A 25,994-nucleotide genomic window follows, 5' to 3' on the forward strand; every position below is an offset into this window, starting at 1 on the left:
AATGTTGTTTTACATGCACTTTGGTTATCCTGAAGACGATATTAAATTATCGAAACGTCGATTAGACCAAACTTGTGACCGCTGTGTCCTTTGTTGTCTGACTGAAGTCCTGCGAGTGCCACTTTATTGTTGGTGATTTATATGGTCCTTTGATCATTGGAGGAGGCACCGGGGCAGTTGTAATTTAGGTTTGAGAGTGCCGGTCCCCACATCACTTTATCTATCTATCTATCTATCTATCTATCTATCTATCTATCTATCTATCTATCTATCTATCTCTTTACACGGTCAAGTCACATTATTATGTGACTATTTACATATCTATCTATCTATCTATCTATCTATCTATCTGTCTGTCTGTCTGTCTGTCTGTCTGTCTATCCTATTCTATCTCTCTACACGGTCAAGTCACATTATTATGTGACTATTTACATATCTATCTATCTATCTATCTATCTATCTATCTATCTATCTATCTATCTATCTATCTATCTATTCTATTCTATCTCTTTACACCAGGGGTGGGGAACCTCCGGCCCGCGGGCCTTATACGGCCTGGCAAAGCATTTTGACCGGCCAGCAAGACAGCCGCCAAGGTGTAAAGCCGTACGCCGCGCACGGCATCCTGGGAGATGTAGTTTTCTCACACTGCACTGTATTCAGTGTACTGTGTGATAAAACTACATCTCCCTTGATGCAGTGCATGGCTTTGTGGGGCACCCGCCGGTGGCTCTGCTTTTGTGCTGCCTGACTGAGCAGAGATTGGCTTCGGGGGGAGGCAGTCAGCAGCTAAACAGAGACCGGCGAGGGGGGGTTGAGGAGCGCAGATCAACAGAGATCGGCGGAGGGGGGAGGCAGCCGGCAGCACTGCTCACACAACTGAGCTAAGGCTGCAGCGGGAGAGAGCGCTGGAACTACTGTAGAGGCTCAGCAACTCACAGCCTCACACATTTAAACCAGTAGCGGGAAGGAGCGATGGAGCAGAGAGGCTGCCCACACACTACAGTGCCAGTGCAGACTGCTTAGGCTGCCGCGAAGATGAGGGAGTGGATGAGGATCCGAGGAGCCAGCTTCCACTTTAGTGCAAGTTCTGCCACATAACTTTGCCTTCACTTCATACCAGGTCAGTTTTTTTTTTCCAGGGTGGGCAATGAATATGTTTTATTATTCTCCAGTGGGGGCAATGTGTTTTATTATGTCACTGTGGGGGCAACATGTGTGTGTGTGTGTGTGTGTGTGTGTGTGTGTGTGTGTGTGTGTGTGTGTTTTCTGTCATGTGTGGGACAGTGTGGGCTTGATTAGGAGTGATATACTGTACAACCGCTCTATTACTGTGGCCATTATCTGTAAGGAGTACTAATGGGGGCATTATGTGTAAGGCCACACCTACTTTCCAGGGGGTGGGCGGGTGCTTAAAAAATGGCCCGCGAATGATGTTTAAAAAATCCAAATGGCCCTTGGCTGAAAAAAGGTTCCCCACCCCTGCTTTACACGGTCAAGTCACATTATTCTGACCACCAGCTAATAGCCAGCGTAAAGGTCCATACACACGGAGCGATATAGCAGAGCAATTTTGACTATATAGTCAAAATCGCTCAGAAAGTTAGTGCATATCTCTCCATGTGTACACAGCCAGCGATAGCGACACGCGTCCCCGCCAGGTCGCTATCGCTGCTAAAAATAGACTGTGCAGGCAAGTCAATTTTTTTGCTAGGTCGCTGGAAAAGCGCCCATAGCCAAAATCGCTGGTAAAGTTAGTCAGAATCTCCTACTGCCAGTTCAAGGGAAAACGCTCAGTCAAAATCTCTCATAGACAAAATCTCTCCGTGTGTATGCACCTTTACCGCCGTGTGCACCACGGGCAGCAGCTAGATGGGCTGAACTGTCATTTTAGACACATGTCTGGTAGCCCCCAGGTTCATTTTGACGGTGAGTTGCTCCACTGTAGCGTGTAGGTCGGCCCTCATGCACTTCCGTAGCCGATGTTCCCCTCTCACATCAATGGCACATGGTGCTCTGCAGCTTCCACGATGGTCTATCACACATATTATATACCCAACAAGCCAGAGCACAACACGTGATGTATTTCATGGGCTACGCGCTGCCGACATCAAATGTATCTATCTTTCTATCTACCTATCTATCTACCTATCTATCTATCTATCTATCTATCTCTACATATATATATATATATATAGATAGATATTTTGCAGTGGTAATGATATATAATGGCCATGGATGGTAACAAATCCAACCCATTGAAAGTATAGGATGACTCAGATTTCCAGCTCAACTTTAGGATAGCTGAGGGGGAATGGGATATAAGGAACCTAGGTTTGGGCCTCCCTTAAGGGCTTGGTGTTTGCATATTGTGACCACATCTAATCCATTTTACGGATGGGAAAAAAAGAGTAAGATGAGTGCACTAACCAACAGTTTAGCACAGTTGCACTCTTCTAAGTTTCCAAGGCAGTACAGTATTACTCAGTGGGAGGTCAGGACACAATGGGTCATATTGGGGCCTACTGTTCCTTGTCCTACTGTTGGGGAATACATATATAGCTACTGTAAGCATTATCAGCCTCAATGTCAAACTGCTGGCAGCCACGACTCTCTATAGCCATTTTTAGTAATTAAACTTCCTGTCTCTTCAGGTTCTGGAAAAAGCTTAAGTCCTTTGTTGATTGGACACTCCTGAGTCATCAACCAGTTCAAAGTTGCTACAGTATGAGTATGTGTCCTGTATTTTAATTTGAAATTACATCTTCTTCTGGACACAGTTCCAGAACACTTGTTCCCCATATTGAAAAAAATTCTGAAGATTGGTGCTGCTACAGGTAAATCAAAAGAGATTACTGAAGAAAGAACAGAAATGGCAACAGCAGTGACAGGGGAACTCTCTGAGTCTAGCAGCATTACTGAGGTGGTATTGCAGCAGATCTCCCCCTGGTATAAATACACACCTCAGTACCACTATGTCATTTCCCACTGCCTTTCTAAGTTTTCAACTGTTTTACTGCGTCTTTCAGAGAAGATGATTATTGTGGAGGTAGGGCATAGAGCTGATCATAAGTGCAGTTATTTCTAAAGCCTTCCACTTGCCACTAGCTATGACATTTAAAAATCCATTTCCTGAATAGACTTTAGCTATTTATCGGTAATGTCAAATACAATACATTCTGCAAGCAGTAATGTGGAGATTTAAAACAAGTTTTATGAGTAAACTTTTCTTCATAAGTGGACACAAAAATCTATTGACATCGGTTTGACAGGAACCTCACATCCATACTCTGTGCTTTTGGGGTACCCTGCGCTTTTTCATCTAGCTCTCAGTCTGTGGCTTTTTTACATGCTTCCATTGTACTTCCCACTTTATTATTCTACATATGTCACAGCCAACCCTGTCCTCGCTTACACACAAATGAACATTTCACTGTTTGACAAAACATCAGGACACTTGTCTCCTACATGTGTGTTCAATCTAGGTTTGTTTGTTGTACACTGGATACACACAGACATCCAGGAGAGTAAGGGGAAGCTTTATCACACCACCATCTAAAGAGGACAGCTGGAGGTGTTGCTGTAATCTCGGCACTGTGTAATGGGGGCCACAATGACGTTATGACATGACTGTGCAGTCAAGCCAATTCTGCCAACTGTTCAGCATCACTTTCCCTGCCAACCCCTGGCCCATGCTGCGCCACACCCAGGGGCGGTTTAAGAGAGGAGGGGACCCGCATGCAGCCTCTACCGTGGGCCTCCTCCTCTCCGGCAGACTGCCAGAGTCTACAGCGCATGCGCAGTTCTCCGGGAACATGGCGCCCATGCCTTGTACCCAGGGACATCTCCAGTGCGCATGCACAAATCACTCCGAGTGATTTATGCCCACACTAGAGGGCCATCACCACAGGACTCCGGAATGGTAAGTATATTTTGTGGGTGCAGTGTGTGCGGTGTGGGCCCCCATGGGCCCATGTGCACCGCACACACTGCACCCATTATAGAAACGCCAATGGCCACACCCCCACCGTGTTGACCTGGCAGCCAGAATGTAAGTATAACCTAAGTGTTTATATGCCTGTTAGGAGGGTTATCCTTTGCACTTACACCCTGATGATGACTAGTAGTGAGACAGGCTTATACGCTGCCCATGCAGAAGTGTGTACATCTCAAGGTGTGTACAGTTCTGCAAAAGTGCGGCAATTTGCTACTTCTTTCATACACTTTACTTTTGAGTTATCTGCTTCCAACTCTGCAGTGGGCCTTGTGTTTAAAGTTAATCAGTGAGAGTGTACATACACTCTCCGAAGAAAACAGATGTGTCCACATACACCTATCCTCAAATTTCCCCATTTGACACACCATTAAAAATGTGACTGAGCTACACCATGTGTTGTTTTCACTCAATATTTATCAAATGTGCATCTATCTGCACCGCTAATGCAATAGGCATATACACCCAGTGTTTCGCTAGTGGATTTGTGTACTACTAGCAATGCAGAGACATGCCCACCTGAGAAAAATTGCAAGATGCATTCACCATGCATCACTCCATGCACCATCATCTGAATTTACAAAAAAAGTTCCCAATTTGTTGACCTGCGTCTGGGGTGCCAAAAAGATTCTACAGTATGTGATGCAAAGATGATGCATAAATGTAAAAATAATCCATTGCCCACCATCTAAGTCACATTAAGCTTCTCACAGTATATGGTGCCAAAATGCTACACATCTGTAGGTGATAGTTCTACTTCTATAAGAGTGAAGCATGTCTACTATATGACTCCTCTGTGCATTATAGAAGATCCTCTGTGTGAGGGTAATACAGTGTTATGAATAGGTTAATAGTACACTTTATACAAGAGATGAATGCCTTTAAAGATTATACGAATAAATATTCAGTTCCTTTTTCATCTGCTAGAAAGACTTCATTCTAAAAATAAACAGGCAAAAGCAGTGTGATATAATATCTAGCGTTCAAATCCTAATCTCTGCTCAACTACTACGCGTTTCACAGAGCTCGGTCATCCCCAGGTGTGCCTGCGTATGCAGACATGGATCAATTAGTTATATTAAAAGAGCTTTAGACATGCCCAGAAAATAAAATGATCATAAGCAGGTGTGATCCACTGGCTATGTGATATTAAGTGTAAACCAAAACTTGTGGTGAAAAGAGTCAATGTCTGGAATAGAGGAAGCTTCCAAAATTTCCCTAAATGGTCCAAGCTCAGACAGAAAATATTCCAGCACAAATAATACACAGAAAAGGAAGTGATAGACAGCATTCTGGTGGCCAGGATCCCAGCGTCAGTATGCTGACCGCCGGGTTCCGTCCGCCGGCATACCATACCCAACACCTGCTCAGTCACCTGGGACCTGGGATGTCTGGCACAACTGAAGCCACAGTGTGTGAGGACACATCTGTACCAAAGCTTCTGAAAGAACAAGCACACCAATCAGATTCGAGCTATCATTTATCTAGTACAGTCTAGAAAAGGGTAGCTAGAATATAATTGGTTATTATGGACACCTCCACTATTTTTATTTATGGCATTTGCTGCCCTTATGTATATAATAATCACTATATTATATAAGAAGCAGCAGCAAGATCGCACTATGCCTGCACCTCACCAAGAATTTGGAAAGCATGGGCATCTGCACAGCTGTGGCTCATTTGTCAATGAAGCCAATAATCCCAGCATGGTAAGGGTCATGTATACCCTGCTGTATTGCCCGACTGCTATAATTATATTTAGCATGGCTGCAGGAGGAGACCTTGGTGACTTTGATAGAGAGGTGATTTTTGGCACAAGTTTCAGATTGTTTGAATGTTTCATGAGCAATAGTGTCCAAGGTTATGTAAGCATAGACTTCCATGGGAAACATATAATCGGTAAAGAGGACCAGTGGATAAAGAGATATACATGCAAGGCACCACAGTGATAAAACCATGTTGCACTACAGGTCGGCCAGATGTAAAATGTGCAAAGAGATTTAAATTTGGGAGGGGCATGTACAAACTCTAATCTAATTTGCACTGTCAAAATAAAGCCATGTAGTATAAGTGGGCCACATGTAAAAGCAGCCAGCATTTATCCTGCATATAAATAAAATAATAAATGTATTTGCTCCCCTTCCATCGCAACATTTGTGGTTTGTCCAGGTGGAAAGACACTAGCTTGTTATGCTTTGCTCCCAGTTTAGAATCAGCCCCATTGTTGGGTTGCCATGCATGAACTGTTCATGATGCACAGAGCTGAGGCAGTAGACTACCAATCAGGGGTTGAACGTGATATGTCAGATGAATCATCCTTCACCATGTGCTTACCAGACAGATGAATGCTTGTTTCCAAAATTCATAGGTTTAGTGGTTGAATAAAATTCTGGGAATGATTTTGTCTAGTCATTCCTATGGTATTGAGTGATCATCTTCACCGCATGTTACATAATTACTTTCCTGAAGGGCACAGTGTCTTCCAGGGGGATCAGTATGAGATCCCAGCGTCTAGAACTACGTTGTGTGAAATACAGATGTCGTGATCCCAGAGTTTAAAAGCCCAACATGGGTGAGTTAAGGGTGTTCTACCGTCTCCCCACCACCTAACCCTCACTACCCGCAGCCTAACCCTAACCTCTGCCCTTTGCTTAACCCTAACCACCCCCCGGAGCTGCCTAAACCTAACCCTCCCATCCCGTAGCCTAACCCTCTGAGGGGGGTGCCTAACCCCGCCCCACAGCCTAACCCTTACCCCCCCTTCTCGCAGCCTAATCCTAACCCCCCGGGAAGCAGCTTAAACCTAACCCCCCCTGACCCCCACCCCCGTGGCTTACCTGTGCAGCGCCGCGGTGCCTCCTCATTCGGGATCCCGGTCTTTGGGATTACGGCGCCGGGATGTTGCCCCCTTTCTGTATGCTAGAGTCAGCATTCAGAGTAGTGTCAGGATACCATCGTTGGTATTCTGACTGCTTCCCCTTTCAGGATGTCATAACTGTCCAAATGACGCAGTAGGTGGGGTTACCCAATGGTTTGATCAGCATGACACTGGTGTTATTTTTATATTATTGACTTTTGAATCACCAAATTAAGATTTGTAGGATATTCTGGAGTAACACTGTAGTCTGCATTATCCACCAACATCATCCATGCATCAGTTGAATGAGTTTCCTGTAGAACACAGGTTCTCAAACTTGGTCCTCAGGACCCCAAACAGTTCATGTTTTCCAGGTCTCCTCACAGAATCGCAAGTGAAATAATCAGCTCCACCTGTGGATGTTTTAAAATGTGTAAGTGAGTAATGACTACACCTGTGTTCCTGCTAGGTGACCTGCAAAATGTGAACTGTGTGGGGTCCTGAGGACCGAGTTTGAGAACCACTGCTGTAGAACAATGGGGCTGCATCCCTTCTGCACAATTTCCGGACATTGGTTCTGCACAATTCTGGACAGTGGTAGACTCAATGCCATGTTGCAGCCAGGCCATACTGGCTGCAATTGGTGGCCCAATGCCCTGTGAAAGTGACTTCATATTGTGTTCACATTTCTGGTCTACTACTTGTATGTAGGATGGCACAGCTTGTATGTGACTTAACATTTATTGTTTCACCAAGAGAAAAGCATTTATTGCAGAGTGTTCATGACAGCTTCATATCTTACAGCTTAGGGCATCCACATCATAATTCAGTCATGATTTTTTATGGAGACCAAAGGAGGCCTAAAAACAGGAACATGTTGCAACCTTCCAAAACATAACTCCAGCTTTATATCGATGTACACACTTTATTAGATCATTCTGTTTCATAAAGCACATGTCTATGTAAAATCATTTGGTTATATGCACTATATTTACTGGAAGACATATGCTTGAGTCATTATATTATTAATACCAGAAAACAACAGTTTTGTTCCCCAGGTGGTGTAAAAGTGGTGGTAGAGGGGGCAAATTAGCTCCAAACATGGTGTTGTATAGACAGTTGCTGCTTGAGATGGCAACTGTCCAGTCACTTTATCCAGTAAGCACAATAAAGAGCATTCAAAAACATTTGTGTTAAACATCACATCTATGGGCAGCTCATATGGGTTAACAGCTGTAATTAAAGTACTGTACTGTAACTGGACATCACATGATGTTCACAATACATTGGTACAATACAAAGAAGTAACAATTTTACTAGATGTACAGAGACCAGGGTGGAAGAGATGGCAGTGGTTATATTTATTTGAGTAGATGTATCCCTTTATTTCAGGCATAGTTTTTAGCTCAGTAAACCTATAGCAGTGTGCCTTGGTTTGTGCAGGTGCAGCTACATTTATTTTAGACCATAGCACATTGATAGGAGGAGCTGAGCACAGTGAGGGTATTTGCTGTGAATCATCAGGTGTACCAGTGTAGCTCATACTTACTTACTCTTCCAGAATGTCTGTGGGGGGTATCCAATTACCCACGGTCAATGACTGTGGGTAATTGTATCGCTGGGGCTATAATATTAGTCCTGATGTGGCGCACACTCCTCCCCCCGATGCCAGCATTTTACGGGGATTAGGCTTCGGGTGCCTGAGGCACCCGAAATATAATCCACAATAAGTGGGCTGCCGGAGCCACGATAACACATGGGATCGGGGACTTATCCCTGATCCCATGTGTTATCGTGCAAATGCAGGTCCATTTTCGTCCGATGAAAATGGCCTCTAATTGGATACCGCGATAATGACCAGTTTTTATCAGCCGAAAACGGATCAGGGCTAATTGGATACCCCCCAGTGAGACCCCCAAATCTGGGACACCCAAATCCTAGACAGGTGTCTTCCAGAAGAGCTAATCACATTCACCATACAGGGAAATGGATGGGGATTGATTATGTGATTCATGTTAATTGTGTAATCAAGTCCCTGCCTGTTGAAGTGCAGTGATGCAATTTGCAGCATTGTGTGCTAGAAAGGGGACATGTTGATACAATCATTGCAAATCGTTTTGTCACACCACCATCAATTGCTCCCTGGCAGGGCTGCCATCAGAAACTGTGGGGCCCGGGACTGATAAAATAAACAGGGCCCCCTCTCCAAAAGAAAAAAAAATTCTGCTGCACTGCTCCACCTCTATGTGATGTCATACAATGTGACGTTACATATAAGTGGAGTGTTGTGAACCTACAGGAACTGTTTACAGAGAGCTGATGCACAGATAAGGCTTGTTTTAAGAAGTCCTCCCTACGCTCTACAGATATTGGCGGTAGGAGCCAAGGATGGGCTTCCCTCTCTGTAAGGGCCTGGCACACCAGTCCCCACAGTCCCCTTCCTGATGGCTGTCCTGCTCCCTGGACCTCCCCTAAAGGATTTCCCTGAAGGGATTTTTTTTTTAAATTTCAAGTATGGTGTAACAGTGCAAAACAAAATTTAATTTGTGGAGCAAGATTATTAAAATTAAATAGTAGGGTAGGGAAAATAAGTACTCAAAGCCAGTTCCAATTCAGAATTGTAATAGGTAAACTTAACAATATTTACCAGAAAATAATGTATTTATAAAGACTTTGAGTTAATGAATGGGGGGAATCTAAATTAGGACGTCAGACTTTTCATGCAACGTTTACACCTTTGCAGGTTCTTTGGAATCTAGCTTAGTCTATTTGCTGACTGATTCCCAAGAGCACAGAGTACAGTAGGTAGACATATTGAAGTTCACTAAATGGACTTCTAGGCAATCTTAGTAAAACCAAGGTCTGGTATACATGCAACGCGTTTTGTGAGTGAGGTCCATAGTCTTTAATATATTAATGTGATTCACTTCCTTTACTTTCTGTTTTAAAACTTATTTTTTACATACAGTATCCAGTTACCAGTAATACTGTATGTAGCTAGAAAAAATAAAAAAAATATTTTCATAATTGCAACAAAAAAATCGACGCATTCTGGACCAAAGTTTCTAGTGAACGGCAAATGAAATATCACTGCCATAAAAGATACAGGGGCAGATGTATTACCCTGGAGAAGGCATAAGGAAGTGATAAACCAGTGATATGTGTAAGGTGATAAACACCCCAGCCAATCAGCTTCTAACTGTTGATTTACATATTGGAGCTGATTGGCTGGTGCCTTTATCACCTTGCACATATCACTGGTTCATCACTTCCTTATGCCTTCTCCAGGTTAATACATCTGCCCCACAGTTCTGGGCTAGAAAGTAGAAATGTATTAAAATGGAGATGGGATTATGTTTTATGAGCCAGTTAATAATGGCAACGTTGCCAGTCAATAAGCATGACACAATTACATTAATTTTCTGTCAAAATAAAGAGAAAACTGTAGAAAATGTGAAAAAGCAAGAGGAAAAAAGTAGAGTAGGAGAGGCAGAGAACAGGAGATGAGAAAAGCAGTGGTGAAATACAGCACGGCTTGCATTCCCCAGCGTGGAGAAGCAGCTGTGATTGATCTGCACAGTGAGGTCAATGGTAGGAGATCCAAAAAATATACAGCAGAAACTTTGAGACAGACTGAGCTGAATATACTCATTGTGCCCCATTGGTGCAGGTGCCAACATGGAAGTAGCAGCTGCAGCTATGCTTTAACACCCTGAGACATTGCCTATGGAGTCTACCAGTATAGGGAGTCTGCATCCACAGTGTGCGTATGTATTTATGTATATTATATATATATATATATAATATATTACAACTTTAAATTTACTGAGACTAAAAGGAAAATTAATATATTTCAGCTATAAACCAGGAACAAACAAAAAAAACCTCACAATAATTAAAAATTAGCACATTTTACAGCATGAGCTGATCCATAACAACTGCACCCATATCACCAATGGAACCCTAAATATCCCAGATTCATCCCAAAATCACCAAGGCCCACTCCTGTTTTGGGTGCAGAAATTGGTACTAGGGGCCTAATTCAGAGTTGATCGCAGCAGCAAATTTGTTAGCAGTTGGGCAAAGCCATGTGCACTGCAGGGGGGGGGGGGGGCAGATATAACATGTGCAGAGAGAGATAGATTTGGCTGTGGTGTGTTCAAACTGAAATCTAAAATGCAGTGTAAAAATAAAGCAGCCAGTATTTACCCTGCACAGAAACAAAGTAACCCACTCAAATCTAACTCTCTATGCAAATGTTATATCTGCCCCCCCCCCCCCCCCCAGCAGTGCACATGGTTTTTCCAAACTGCTAACAAATTTGCTGCTGTGGCCAACTCTGAATTACCCCCTGTGTTACATCGTGGGATGGAGGAGCAATATGCAGTTGGGATGTGGAGCTCCAACAGCGCTGCTTGATGTGTGTTAGTATGGACCTACCATAGTATGCCTAATTTTAAAAGTAGTCATGGGCACTCTAAAAAACTACATCTTAAACCCTAAAGGTAGCATAATCATCTCTGTATAGGGTGGTTGTTAGGTGAATGCCAACTGCTTTGAATAGGGAGCTTACATTGCTGGATGTAAAGTGATTCACATGGCTACCACAAAGTATGGCATCGCAGCTGTTTATGACTTTGACCCAGAAAAATAATCTACATTAATTGTTGTTTTGTTAAATGAATTGTATTTTTTGCATTGTGCTGATTGCTTAGACATGAGTACTTGCAATGCTGGTTGCTGGCTCTGTCTGAATACAACTAATCTGTTCTTGCTACTCTTTGTGGGAAGGCTGAGAGCAATGGGTGAATTGGCAATGCTCCCATAATGCAATGTTCTTGAATATGTTTGTCTTTGTGGAAACAACAGAACACACTCATACCATTAGAGGTAGCATATTCAATATTAAATACCAAGGAGGATACGTCTTGGCTAATGTCAGACTTTTGTCAGATCTGTTTAGCTCCAGAAACGTTCTCTTGTAAAATATATTTCCAGCAGCTTTTTATATGAATTTGACTTCATATATTGAAATACCGTAAATAGTAATCAGATGCCATTATGTAACTTTACAAGAACTGTTAGCAATCATTCACATTTTATTTTTTAATACAACAGCTAATAAATACTGCATAGATACAGTAGGACAGGATGAGCCATAAGCAAAAATCCTAACTCATGTGAAAGAAAACCTTACCGTGAACTCCAAGTTTTTCAAGTGTAGTATCATTATTTTGTACAGTTAATATAATACATTTAGAGTGGGTGTAATTGTTAATATATGTAGAAATTAAAATATGTAGCAATTTTTATATTAATCTAAGAGGTCAATGGCAAATAAATTACTTTTTTCAAGCTGTAAATGGGTTATACAAAACTGCATTTTGCATTCAAATACAAATATGTATATATATATTTAAATCTGTATGTGTGTATATATATATATATATATATATATATATATATAATGGAAGAGAATACAGCGGCACTCAGAGTCTTAATGAAAGTTGCTTGTATTGGAGAAACATCAAACAGCCACGAACGTTTCGGGGACCAACACGCCCCTTTGTCAAGGTGAGTAGATCTACTCACATCTACTCAGCATGACAAAGGGGCGTGTTGGTCCCCGAAATGTTGGTGGCTGTTTGATGTTTCTCCAATACAAGCAACTTTCATTAAGACTCTGAGTGCCACTGTATTCCGTTCCATTATTGTCCACTGCATCACGGAGGGCACCGGAGTAAAGAACACCTTTTTGGGAGTGCCGACCTATTTCCACTATATATATATATATATATATATATATATATATATATATATAGTAGAGATGAGCGGGTTCGGTTTTACTCGGATTTGCTCGGTTCTCAAAACGGCATCTTATTGGCTCACGGATGTCACATGTTTTGGATAACCAATAGGAAAAATCCGGATAAAACCGATCTGGCGTTAATTCTGGCGTTAAATCCGAACCCGCTCATCTCTAATATATAGTAGTGCACCTCTTCTCTATGCAGGGGTGGATTGGCGATAGGGCTCACCAGGAAGATTCCTGGTAGGCCAACGTGTCTGTAGGTCCTGTTTTGTGTATTGTCATCTGGCCCTATCCCCCACATGGCAGGCAGCCCACCGCACTCAGTACACTGCATTGTCCTCATTCATTCTGTTATTCCATCTCTGCAGTACAGCAACTCTGCCACTTCTACAAAATTTTACAAAACCACTTTTAGTTCCCAATTTGCCCCTGGTCTCAGAAACAACTGCAGCAAAAGATGCAAGGAAAGCCACAATTCCGTACAATCAGACTCTATGAGGAGGGATCCCGCCCCCCTCAACAGACCACACCCCCTCATCAGACTGCTCCCCCATTAGGGCTGCTTCCATAAATTTTCCAAGCTGGTTTTCCATCCCAATCCGCCCCTGTCTCTATGTCTCTATGTGTGTGTGTGTGTGTGTGTGTGTGTATGTATATATATATATATATATATATATATACATACAGGCCCGGCACTACCCACTCAGCAAAGGGATGCAGTGCAGGTAGGCGCCAGGCAGGAGAGGCGCTCTGCATGCTCTGCGTCCCCACTGCTGCGCCTGGGCCCCCTGCTGCTTCCGGCCGCTGTGCCTGTCACTGCATGACAGGCAGCAGCGCCGGCAGCTGAAAGCCTCCTCTCCTCTCCCCCTCCCCTCCTGTAACAGTGACTGATCGGAAGGAGGGGGCGGAGCTACATGGACAGAGTGGGTGGAGCTAAATGGGTGGAGGGGGTGGGGCTACACGGGACCATCAGACTGCAGTGCCACAGAGGATGACATGCTGCTCCAGATCCTGCCAGCCAGGGAGAGTAAGTGAGAAAGTGTGTGTGTGTGCGCGTGTGTATATGTATGTATGTATGTATGTATGTATGTGTGTATATGTATGTGTGTATATGTATGTATGTGTATTTATGTATGTGCGGGGGAGGGGGGAATCTGAATAAACTGCACTTCTACTACTGGTGCGTTACTACTGGGGCGTTACGCGTAAACTGCGCTATTACGGGGGTGTTATGTGTAAGCTGCGCTACTACTGGGGCGTTACGTGTAAGCTGCACTACTACTGGGGAATTACGTGTAAGCTGCGCTACTACTGGGTTCATTATGTGTAAGTGGCGCTACTACTGGGTCGTTATGTGTTAGCACGCTACTACTGGGGTCATTATGTGTAAGCGGTGCTACTACATACCCTCCAACATGACCTGCCACACTAGGTACAAAATGCTCTGTTTCTGGACTTCCCTCTTAATTTATTATTGCCATCACCTGTGAAGAAACAGCTTTCTTATCATTTAACTAGTTCAACACAGGTGATGGAAATCATAAATTAAGAGGGAATTCCAGGAGCAGAGCATTTTGTACCTAGTGGGGCGGGTCATGTTGGAGGGTCTGCTACTACTGTGGCGTTATGTGTAAGCTGTGCTACAACTGCGGTGTTATGTGTAAGCAGCGCCACTACTAGGGGCGTTTTAAATGGGGGTACAATTGTGTGGCCATGCCCCTTCCTTGTGAGACCACATCCCTTTTTCGACGTGCGCTGTCCCTCAGCAAAGTATGGGAGGGAGCAAATTTATAGTTTGCAGGGGGGCGCCGAACACCCTAGCAATGGCCCTATATATATATATATATATATATATATAGCCCTATATATATATATATATGTGTGTGTGTATGTGTGTGTATGTGTGTGTGTGTGTGTGTGTGTGTGTGTGTGTGTGTGTGTGTGTGTGTGTGTGTGTGTGTGTGTGTGTGTGTGTGTACACTGGGGGTAATTCCAAGTTGATCGCAGCAGGATTTTTGATAGCAATTGGGCAAAACCATGTGCACTGCAGGGGAGGCAGATATAACATGTGCAGAAAGAGTTAGATTTGGGTGGGTTATTTTATTTCTGTGCAGGGTAAATACTGGCTGCTTTATTTTTACACTGCAAATTAGATTGCAGTCTGAACACACCCCACCCAAATCTAACTCTCTCTGCACATGTTATTTCTGCCTCCCCTGCAGTGCACATGGTTTTACCCAATTGCTAACAAAAATCCTGCTGCAATCAACTTGGAATTACCCCCACTGTATATATATATATAGAGAAAAAGTTCTTACACCCCATCCCAGAATTTGGAGTCATGTTAAAAAAAGTTTGTGGATTTAATTTATCCCGTGAAATTTATGTATGAATTTTGGACTGTATGTCTACATAAGTAAAAGAAACAGTGGATGCTGAATTTTTATGAGTTCCCTCTCAGATTGTTTTTCATTAAATTGTAGATAATTTATTAAGGAACATCATTTCTTTTCCCGAAAAAACAATTTTTACTCTTGCTCCCTTGTTACCAAGTCAGCACCATGACTACTGCTCAATCAGAACTGCTCTGGGTTGGTTTATTTGTCACAGGAATGTCACTTTGACCATCCTTGAAACTCTCAGTAATTGATATGAGAACTAGAACCTTCAGAAAGGTGACACTAGGCTGTGTCATCAGCACTTGCCTCCATGCCCAGGATCTTTATGCTTTGGTCTATATGTTGTGACTTACAGTATATACAGTGGGCATTCTCAGGAGAATGAATGCCTCTAACTTATATACAGTAGCTCTGATCAGAGGCGTCACCAGGTGTGGTGACACCCGGTGCGCACCCCTGATGTACTGCCGCGATCGCGGCAAAAAAGGGGCGTGGCCTTTACAGCTAGGGGGCGTGGCTTCGCGGGGATACTGGTATCGTCACTCTGGGGGCGTGCACAGCATCTCCGGAGATGCTGGGCTTCCCCCAGAGACGGTCTCAGTGTGCTGTCGGCTCCTCTGCTATGACAGGAGCCGGGTGCTGTAGCGGAATTTCACACTGCAGCACCTGGGTCCTGTCACTACGGAGGAGCTGACATTTGGTGTCACCCCCTCCAGGTGTCACACCCGGGTGCGGGCCGCACCCCCCGCACCCGCCTTGTGACGCCACTGGCTCTGATTTATTTGACGGGCTATGCATTAAATTATAATGTCTCCAAAATGTCTAGAAATGATGCAGCTACACTACTGTATTGTAAATAAATATAATGTAACAGAATAAATACAGTTAAAACAGACTAACTTTCCAATCAGCAGAGCTCTGACACAAGTGAAGTGGGGATTGCTAATAAAGTCTGATGGAATACGTGTGACAATATAATTTCATATTCTAAAATCAAAACAATTTGTTTCTAGAAAAGTCATAATTAATGAAGTCATATTTATTATGAAACATGTACTTTATACATTACTCAAACAGCAGGGTGTCTTTTTATTCTAACTATAAACCACGTTATTAAATTCCAGTAAATAATGTTTGCATTTGTGATGTCATTAGGTATAATTGTTGAATTAGTGAATAGTGATACCATCAGTTATAGTGAGTGAATATGATGTTATCATTTCTAAGTGGTTATCATTGAGTTAGCACTAATAATCTGTGAGCAGTGATGTCATCAGATATATTTAGGGAATAGTTGAACTTTAAATTTGATTTTATCACTTTAGTAAGCTCTCATGAGCAGGGCCATCTTCCCTCATGTGCTTTTCCTCACGTATACCATCATCTCCACCCCACTGCCTACAACGGCGCCAAACCCTTGAGCAGTGTCGGACTGAGGCATAAAGGGCCCACCGGAGGAAATGCAGTGGTAGGGGCCCACGTTTAGAGGTGTGGCCGGTCTCCTGAAGGGGTGTGGCAAGCCGCCACATTGGTTTGCCTAACCATGAGAGAGTGCATGGTCTGGGCCCCTTGATAAATATATATAGTAAATACTGCTAATGCATGCATGATAATGTACCAGAGTAATACACCATAGTCCTGTGCAGTATAAGGTAACATGTATAATGTACAATTCAAGCGCACAGTCTGGAACCTGATCCATAGTGGAGGGGAAGGGGCCCACAGACAGTGGGGCCCACCGGTGGTTTCCCCTGCACTCCTGTGGGCCAGTCCAACCCTGCCCTTGAGTTGTGTTGCTTATTTGGGTATTATGGGGGTTATTCAGGTATGTTAGCAAATCAAAAAAAGTTTGCAATTTGGCAAAACCATGTTAAACTGCAGGTGGGGTAGATGTAACATGTGAAGAGAGATTTAGATTTGGTGGGTTATATTGTTTCTGTGAAGGGCAAATACTGGCTGCTTAATTTCTACACTGTAATTTAGATTTCAATTTGGACACCCCCCACCCAAATCTAAATCTCTCTGCACATGTTACATCTGCCACACCTGCAGTTTGCTAAGAAATCTGAATAAGCTCCTTTGACTGCTGCTGCAGCAATGTTTATGGACCTTGGGTCTAATTCAGACCTGAACGCAGCAGCAGCAAATTTGTTAGCTAACGGGCAAAACCATGTGCAGTGTGGGTGGGGCAGATGTCACATGTGCAGGGAGAGTTAGATTTGGGTGGGGTGTGTTCAAACTGAAATCTAAATTGCAGTGTAAAAATAAAGCAGCCAGTATTTACCCTGCACAGAAACAATATAACCCACCCAAATCTAACTCTCTCTGCACGTTATATCTGTCCCACCTGCAGTGCATATGGTTTTGTCCATTAGCTAACAAATTTGGTGCTGCAATCAGGTTTGAATTAGACCACTTGTCCATGTCCTTCATTGTGCTGTACTGTAAGTCACTTTTCTTGTTTTGTTCATACTGTTTATGTACTGTGTAGGGTGCTATGGAGCACTTGTGGTACCATATAAATAAGAAATTATAATAATCCAATAATAATAATAGTACTTGATAATGGATAATATCATAGCTGTTTATACATATCTGTTATGTTACCTTGGAGAGTTATTTCCTATACAATAGTACTTTGCCTGTGACCTTTTACATTTTTAGAGTAATGGAATTGTTTAGGACACATCTGATAAGCTTATAATTATCACCATGGGGTACACATACATCATTTGAGCTACTAGTAGTGACAGTGGATTACTTTTTGTTACTCAAAGTGCAAAAGTGATCAATGACTCCAAACTACATGTACCTTTAGTGGATTCAGATCTAATAAGAAAACCTCCAAATGGGTTTATTTAAACTGTAATGAGCTTGCTATGTACTGTAACATTATAAAAGCTATAGTACTGTAGTTATTGTACATGTTATGATTTTTATCCATTCATGTTGTGCCCAAGATACTTACACACCTCTATTAATGGCATGACAGAAAAAGTGCAATGTTATGGTGGAATATTGGTCATTACTTTCCTTAACCTTAATTCTCTCACGTGGTTTGAGTGTCTGAGCATGATGGTAATCCTCCTGAACTGTGTGACTCTTGGAATGTTCCAACCCTGTGAAGATGTTGACTGTTCATCTGATCGGTGCCAAATTCTACAAGTAAGTTTTTACAATGTCATGAAACATATGAAACCCTCTGGCCACACAGAAACTAGATAAGGACAAAGCAATCCAAATAGAAAACCAGAACAGTTTATGTCAAGTGTCATTATTACTGTATATGGGGCAGAATGTAATGATGCAACAAGTTTGGCGGCCGTGTGGGATGCCGGCCGAACTCGGATGTTTTTTTTAAATGGGAAATCGTGTACAAGGCATGGTTAAGCCTTTTACATGATCGTCGCTTTTAAAAAAGTCTGAGTTCGACCGGCATCCCGCATGGCCGCCAAAGTCGGATTTCATTACATCCCGGTCCTCATGTTAGTTAAAACAATTAACGGTATAGTATCATTAAAAATAATTTATTACACAGCTAGATAGGAGACCATGGGCCTAATTCAGATCTGTTCGCTCGCTAGCGTTTTTCGCTGCGCAGCGTTCAGGTAACTACTGCGCATGCGTATGCACCGCAATGCGCAGGCGCGTCGTACAGGTCCAAAATGGATCGTTGCTGTGCACTGGTTCTAGTGAAGAATCCATTTGCGCAGCCGATCGCAAGATTGACAGGAAGAGGGCGTTTGTGGATGGCAACTGACCCGTTTTCTGGGAGTGATTGGAAAAATGCAGGCGTGTCGAAGCGTTTGCAGGGCGGGTGTCTGACGTCAATTCCGGGCTCGAATAGGCTGAAGTGATCGCAGCGGCTGAGTAAGGTCAGAGCTATTCAGTAACTGCACAAACTGTTTTTGTACTGCTTGGCTGCACATGCGTTCGCACACTTGCAAAGCTAAAATACACTCCCCTATAGGCGGCAACTATCTGATCGCAGCGCTGCAGAAAATAGCTAGCGAGCGAACAGATCTGAATTAGGCCCCATGATTTTTGCATTGTTAGAAAGCCAATGGCATTAGTAAGGGCCATCCAAAGGGAAACAAGACACAGATCACAGTTTAGAAACCTACAATACATAACAGTATCTGGAGCATAGTAGTTATAAATCCCATGCCTTAAATAATGTTATATGTTGACTGTTGAATAGGAAAATGTTCACTCATGTTGTAAGACCCACTTATAAGGTGGCGGCCTGGTTAACATTAAGTAAGTTTTATAGCTTCGCTTTATCTGATGTAGAGAGGTTCTCCTTTGCCCAATCACAGACTTCCATTCCTACTATTACTAAATGGTTTCTTAGCTATCTGACAACCTTGTGCTGTTTATAGCTTTCAGGACCACTACACTACCTATGGGTTTTTTAAAGAACTAAAGCTTGGGTCCCTGAAAATGAGATCCATCAATTTAGGAGGTTTTTCTAACTCAGAAGGTGTTGTGTATTAGAGAATGTGGAAGTGATCTACAGTTTGTCAGTTGGCAGCTTCTCTCCATTCTATATAAGATAAATTGTCCAATATCAAGCAGAAAAAACCTACCCGGGGTCACTCCTTAGGGTTGGATTCTCCAAAGTTGGACAAGCATATTAAATGTTTCCATGCATACCTCTATTAAACAAAAACAAAAAAATACTAAACATAATAGCAATAAACATTGTAGCCACAGTTTCTTGGCCGTGGCTTTGTTTGTGTTCACTAATATAATTAAGTGATATGTAGTATCGCTGTATATTTGGATTGCCTCCTAACCAAATTCTTCTTCTTGCATTAATAATATTAGGTTTTTGATGACTTCATCTTCATCTTCTTTGCAATGGAGATGGTGGTGAAGATGGTGGCCTTGGGGATTTTTGGGAAGAAATGTTACCTTGGAGATACATGGAATAGATTGGATTTCTTCATTGTGATGGCTGGGTGAGTAAATGTTTGAATATCTCACAATGAGTCCAGTGGATGTGCGTAAAGTTGGAAGGTCATGGTATTACCAAGGTATGGTTTAGTTTCTGGAAACAAAGATAAGAACTTGGTAGTGAGGATACATTCCAGATAAGATGCATTAAATAGGAAATACAGTATGGTGGATGGAAAGATGCAGAGATTGCTGTGTTGAAATGTTGACTGTAACAAATAGAGCTACTAACATACACAATTTCTAATTTCTTGCTATGCCAAATGTACTCATCATGATAATGACCATGTTGTGTTGATCATATGATATAGGTGGCAGTGAAATCCTGTTATGTGTTAGGCCCAAATGTATTAAGAATTAAAAAGTTATAAAATGGAGACAGATAAAAAGTGATTATGCACCAGCCAATCAGCTTCCTAACTGCCATGTTACAGGCTGTGTTTGAAAAATGACAGGAGCTGATTGGCTGGTCATTTATCACTCTTTTTCTGTCGCCACTGTATTACTTTTTAAGGCGTAATACATTTGGGCCTTAGTTACTAAGAAAAAATACATGAAAAGTGAGAGTGATAGACATTAGCTACAGTAAATGAATGATATTTAAATTCAAGCATTTACAGTATGTTTACTTAGATTGCTTGAGCAATTCACCATATGATATAGAAACGGCAACGTATTAATTTACAAAAAAGTAGGTATGGTTTCTGTTATCTATTATGCTCATTTGTTTCTGGATTTTGTGGCACTATGACTAAAATATAAATGTATACTAAATCTTATTTGAAATGTATCACTGTCTTTTCCAGCAATGCCTACCTTTCCTTTCATATAACATGTTTAGCAGCACTTCTCACAGTGCATGCCGTCGGAAATTCTTGGTGGTCATGTACGTGTGCAACATTTATTTACTTTCTTCTTGCATATTCTTTGAAACTCTGTCTAAAGTGGATTTTTGGATACAATTTTTCATATTTGAGTATCATGTTCCCATGAAACATAGAAAGAAATGATGGACCTTCACTCACCTGATAGTAACATAGTAACATAGTATTTGAGGTTGAATAGAGGCAAATTGCCCATCATGTTCAACCTGTTTAAAGTTGTGATGATTCTACATTCTTGCTGAATAATGTTTTATGACTAGTTAGCTACTATAACTCATGTTACCCCCGGATTAACCACGTTGGTATTTTAAATATTATAACCTTGGATAGCTTCTTCATTCAAAAATGTATCCATTCCTTTTTTAAATCCAATTTCAGAGTCCCCCATTACCACCTTCCCTGGCAGGGAATTCCACAACCTAATTGCCCTAACAGTGAAGAACCCTTTCCTCCATTGCGTTCGGAACTTTCTCTCCTCCAGTCGCAGCGAGTGCCCACGTGTCCTAAACTGTGTTCTTTTAATAAATAATTCCTCTGATAACTCTTTGTGATGTCCCTTTACATATTTGAAGATATTAATAATATCTCCTCTTAGGCACCTCTTTTCTAGTATATACATATTCAGCCTAGTAAGTCTTTCCTTATAGTCCAGTCCTTCTAGGCCTTTAATCAATTTAGTAGCTCGCCTTTGAACACTTTCGAGTTCACTGATGCCTTTTTTATACAATGGTGCCCAAAACTGAAGACAATATTCCAGGTGCGGACGTACCAATGCCTTATACAGCGGCATGATTACATCCAAGTCCCTTGTCTCAATTCCCCTTTTTATGCATGCTAGCACCTTACTTGCCTTCTTTACTGCGTTTTGACATTGTGTATGGTTATTAAGCCTATTATCAATGAATACCCCCAAATCTTTTTCCAACTCTGTTTCCCCTAGGCGTTCCCCATTTAATATGTAGGATGCAAGTTTGTTTTTAGTCCCAAAATGCATAACCTTGCATTTGTCTGTATTGAACCTCATTTTCCATTTAGACGCCCAGAGTTCAAGTTTAGATAGATCATTCTGCAAGGACTCCACGTCCAATTCTGAATTAATTACCTTACACAGTTTAGTATCATCTGCAAAGATTGACACTGTGCTTTCCAGGCCTATTTCTAGGTCATTGATAAATATGTTGAACAGTAGTGGTCCGAGTACGGACCCTTGTGGTATTCCACTGACTACTGGGGACCAGCTTGAGGACTTCCCGTTGACCACTACTCGCTGTACCCTGCTATCCAACCAGCTGGTTATCCATGTGCAAATAGTTTTTCCTAGGCCAATCTCCTTTAATTTGATCATCAGTCTCCTGTGAGGAACTGTATCGAAGGCTTTTGCAAAATCTAGGAAGACCACATCCACTGCTTTTCATTGATCAAGATTATTGCTCACTTCCTCGTAGAAGCTAATTAAGTTAGTCTGACATGACCTGTCCCTCACAAACCCATGCTGGTTCTTGCTAATAATCCTAGCGGACTGTAGATACTCCTGTATGCCGTCCCTTAGAATTCCTTCCAATATTTCCCCACTATAGATGTTAAACTAACTGGTCTGTAGTTTCCTGGAAGATTTTTGGATCCCTTTTTAAATAATGGCACTACCTCAGCTATACGCCAATCCTTCGGTACCATGCCTGATCTAATTGAACTATTGAAAATCAAGTATAGGGGTCGTGCTAGTTGTGAACTAAGCTCCATAAGAACCCTCGGGTGAAGTCCATCAGGACCAGGTGATTTATTAATCTTAATTTTGCTTAGTCTCTCCCGGACTACTTTTTCGCTTAAACAAGTATCTAACCATGAATCATTACTGTCACAATTGTTATGCTCTACTCCCACCATCAGTTCTTCACTGGTGAATACTGATGAAAAGAATTTGTTCTGTATTTCCGCTTTTATTTCGTCATCATTTATCAATTCTCCTAATTCATCTTTTAATGGACCTATATTCTCCTTTTTTAACCTTTTACCGTTTATGCATTTAATAAACTTTTTAGGATTGGTTTTACTCTCTATAGCAATTTGCTTTCCATTTTCCATTTTAGCTGCTCTTATTGCTTTTTTGCATTTCTTATTACACTCCTTGTAATACTTGAAAGACTCCTCCTTTCCATTAGATTTAAATGCTTTGAAAGCCCGCTTTTTTTAATCCATTTCTGCCTTAACCTTCTTTGATAAGCCATATTGGTTTGAGTTTAATACTCCTGCGTTTACTGCCCATGGGAATAAAGTTATGAATATTGCTTTTAAAACATCCCACATTTCCGAAGTGTTCTTGTTATTAAACAGAACCTCCCATTCTATGTCGTTAAGTGCACATCTAAGCATACTGAAATTAGCCTTCCTAAAGTTAAAAGTTTTGGTGGAATCCCTGTAGCTATGTTTCCTGAAACTGATGTCGAATGTTATCATATAGTGATCACTGTTACCCAAAGTGTCCCCAACTTTAGTGTTTGATATAATGTCCACATTATTAGTAATTACTAGATCCAGGGTAGTTTTACCCCTAGTTGGGTCCTCGACTAACTGAGATCCCTAAACATACTTAAGAACCTGCTGCCCGTCGCTTTATCACATGAATCGTTACTCCAGTTTATATCTGGGTAATTAAAATGGCATCCATTTCAGCCAAAGGCATCCATTTCAGCTATCCAATTAACTGCGGTAATTTACCAAGGCTAATTTCCTCTCCCGGGACTATCCAATTAGCCCTGAAGCCGACACTTATCGAGAATTTTATTTGAAACCAAATCCGTGATAAGCAGGCTTTTTTCCACGATCACAGCCACGAATACACATACGTCCATGACATTTCGTGGATCCTATGTGTTTTCACACAAAAATGGAAATTGTTTCCGGCAGACAAAACCGGGGGCCAATTGAATAGCTTGAGAAAACAAATTGGGGATAAAAAAAATGGTGAAAAATGCCCACCAAATTTTCAGGTCTAATTGGATACTCCCTTAGTTTAGGCTATCTTCACTAGATTGGATTAAAAGTTTCCTCTATTTTCTTCATCACAACAGTGAATGGGGGTCCTTCATTTCTTCCATGTGTGTGTGTGTTTGCCTGCGTGTGTTTGTTATAAATGAAGGTCACTGTAAGAACACATAACCCTCTTCAAGATAACCCTGCCTTAGCTTTTGGTATATTTTGTCTTCCATTCATATACTGGAAAACAATTGGTCCAATTCTAAGGTTGGAGTAAAACAAAAAAGAGTAAACCATGCTGCAAGGCAATTGGTTCAAATAAATGTATTATTTGCATAGAGGGTAAATGCCGGCTGCTTTTGCATGTAGCCCACAAATACTGGCAAGCTTATTTTTATACTGTAATTTAGGTTTCATTTTGGACACACCCCTCCCAAATCTAACTCTCTGCATATGTTACATCTGCCCCACCTGCAGTGCAACATGTTATTACCTAGGTGCAAAGTTACTTGCTCTTTTTTGCTTTACTTCCACCTCTAAATCAGGACTAATATGTAACATATTATTTATTTAATAATATTTTGCCATTCACATCAGTCCTTGCCAAAGTGGAGCTTAAAGTCTATGGGGGTACTTCAGAGTTGATCGCAGCAGCAAATTTGTTAGCAGTTGTGCAAAACCATGTGCACTGCAGGAGGGACAGATATAACATTTGCAGGGAGAGTTAGATTTGGGTGGGTTATTATGTTTCTGTGCAGGGTAAATACTGGCTGCTTTATTTTTACACTGCAATTTAGATTTCAGTTTGAACACACCCCAACCAAATCTAACTCTCTCAGCACATGTTATATCTACCCCCCCCCCCCTGCAGTGCACATGGTTTTGCCCAACTGCTAACAAATGTGCTGCTACGATCAACTCTGAATTACCCCCTATATTCCCTACCACATGTACACACACACACACACACACACACACACACACACACACACACACACACACACACACACATTAATGTACACACACATATCACTAGGGTTAATCTTTCACCACAATCCAGTTAACCTACCAACAGTTTTTTGGATTGTGGGAACAGTGCACCCAGAGGAAACCCTCACAAACACAAGTGGAAGATGCAAACTGCAGACACTTAGGGCACTGGTGGTAATCCAAACTTAGTGCTGTCAGGCAGTAATGCTAATTATTACACCAACCTTCAAGGTGGGGTACTCAATTAGCCTATCTAGGGGCAGATGTATTAACCTGGAGAAGGCATAAGGAAGTGATAAATCAGTGATATGTGCAAGGTAATAAAGGCACCAGCCAATCAGATCCTAACTGTTAATTTACATATTGGAGCTGATTGGCTGGTGCATTTATCACCTTGCACATGTCACTGGTTTATCACTTCCTTATGCCTTCTCCAGGTTAATACATCTGCCCCCTAATTACATACCCGCTGTACAGTCCACACATCCTCACATACAGCATTTTCTTTTTCTTCTATTTGACATCCTCCTGTCCTCTGGTCAACATTGCTGTGTGGCCATATCATACAGTCCTACCATATCATACAGCCTGACAAGAAACTCTGCAATCTGGCTGGACCATTATGCAATAGATAGCACCTTTCCTTGTACATAAATGCCTATTTACCTATAGATTGTAAGCTTGCAAGCAGGGCCTTACTACCTCTGTCTGTCCGTTATTACCCAGTTTTGTGTTATCACTATTGTTCCAATTGTAAAGCACAACGGAATATGCTGCGCTATATGAGAAACTGTTAATGATAAATATATATATATATTGTATATATACATAAAGTACTCAATTTGGTGCAAAGAGATAGTCCTGACCTTTATCAGCCCAGACAAATCTCCAAAGTGAGTGAAATGAGCAAGTTGTGGTGTCTATGTGATTTGATAGTCTCGGGTAAGGACTCAACCACTCTACAGCTCTTTTTATGTGCACACCCACAGAATTATTGCCCAGCATACAAGTCTTCAGAAATGGTAGGTTAAGGCTTGTTCCTGCGCATTTCCTGTGTTTGATACTATAATAATCCTTATATGTCATTAGATAATATTTACATGCACTTAAGGAACAAGTCAGACTG

At 41.8% G+C, this 25,994-nt stretch overlaps 1 protein-coding gene across 1 annotated transcript in view; it reads left to right on the plus strand.

The window, feature by feature from the left end:
• The first annotated feature begins 18,120 nt into the window (after positions 1–18,120).
• The window catches only part of CACNA1I (calcium voltage-gated channel subunit alpha1 I), a 699,757-nt gene continuing 691,883 nt past the window's right edge, over positions 18,121–25,994 (plus strand). Inside the window, exons 1-2 of the mRNA XM_063940720.1 lie at positions 18,121–18,227; positions 19,893–20,026. Coding sequence (XP_063796790.1) covers positions 18,135–18,227; positions 19,893–20,026 — 227 coding nt within the window. The 5' untranslated portion in view covers positions 18,121–18,134. The remainder of the gene's footprint in view (positions 18,228–19,892; positions 20,027–25,994) is intronic.

The sequence above is a fragment of the Pseudophryne corroboree genome, chromosome 9, assembly GCF_028390025.1.
Source record: "Pseudophryne corroboree isolate aPseCor3 chromosome 9, aPseCor3.hap2, whole genome shotgun sequence".
Taxonomy (NCBI): Eukaryota; Metazoa; Chordata; class Amphibia; order Anura; family Myobatrachidae; genus Pseudophryne; species Pseudophryne corroboree.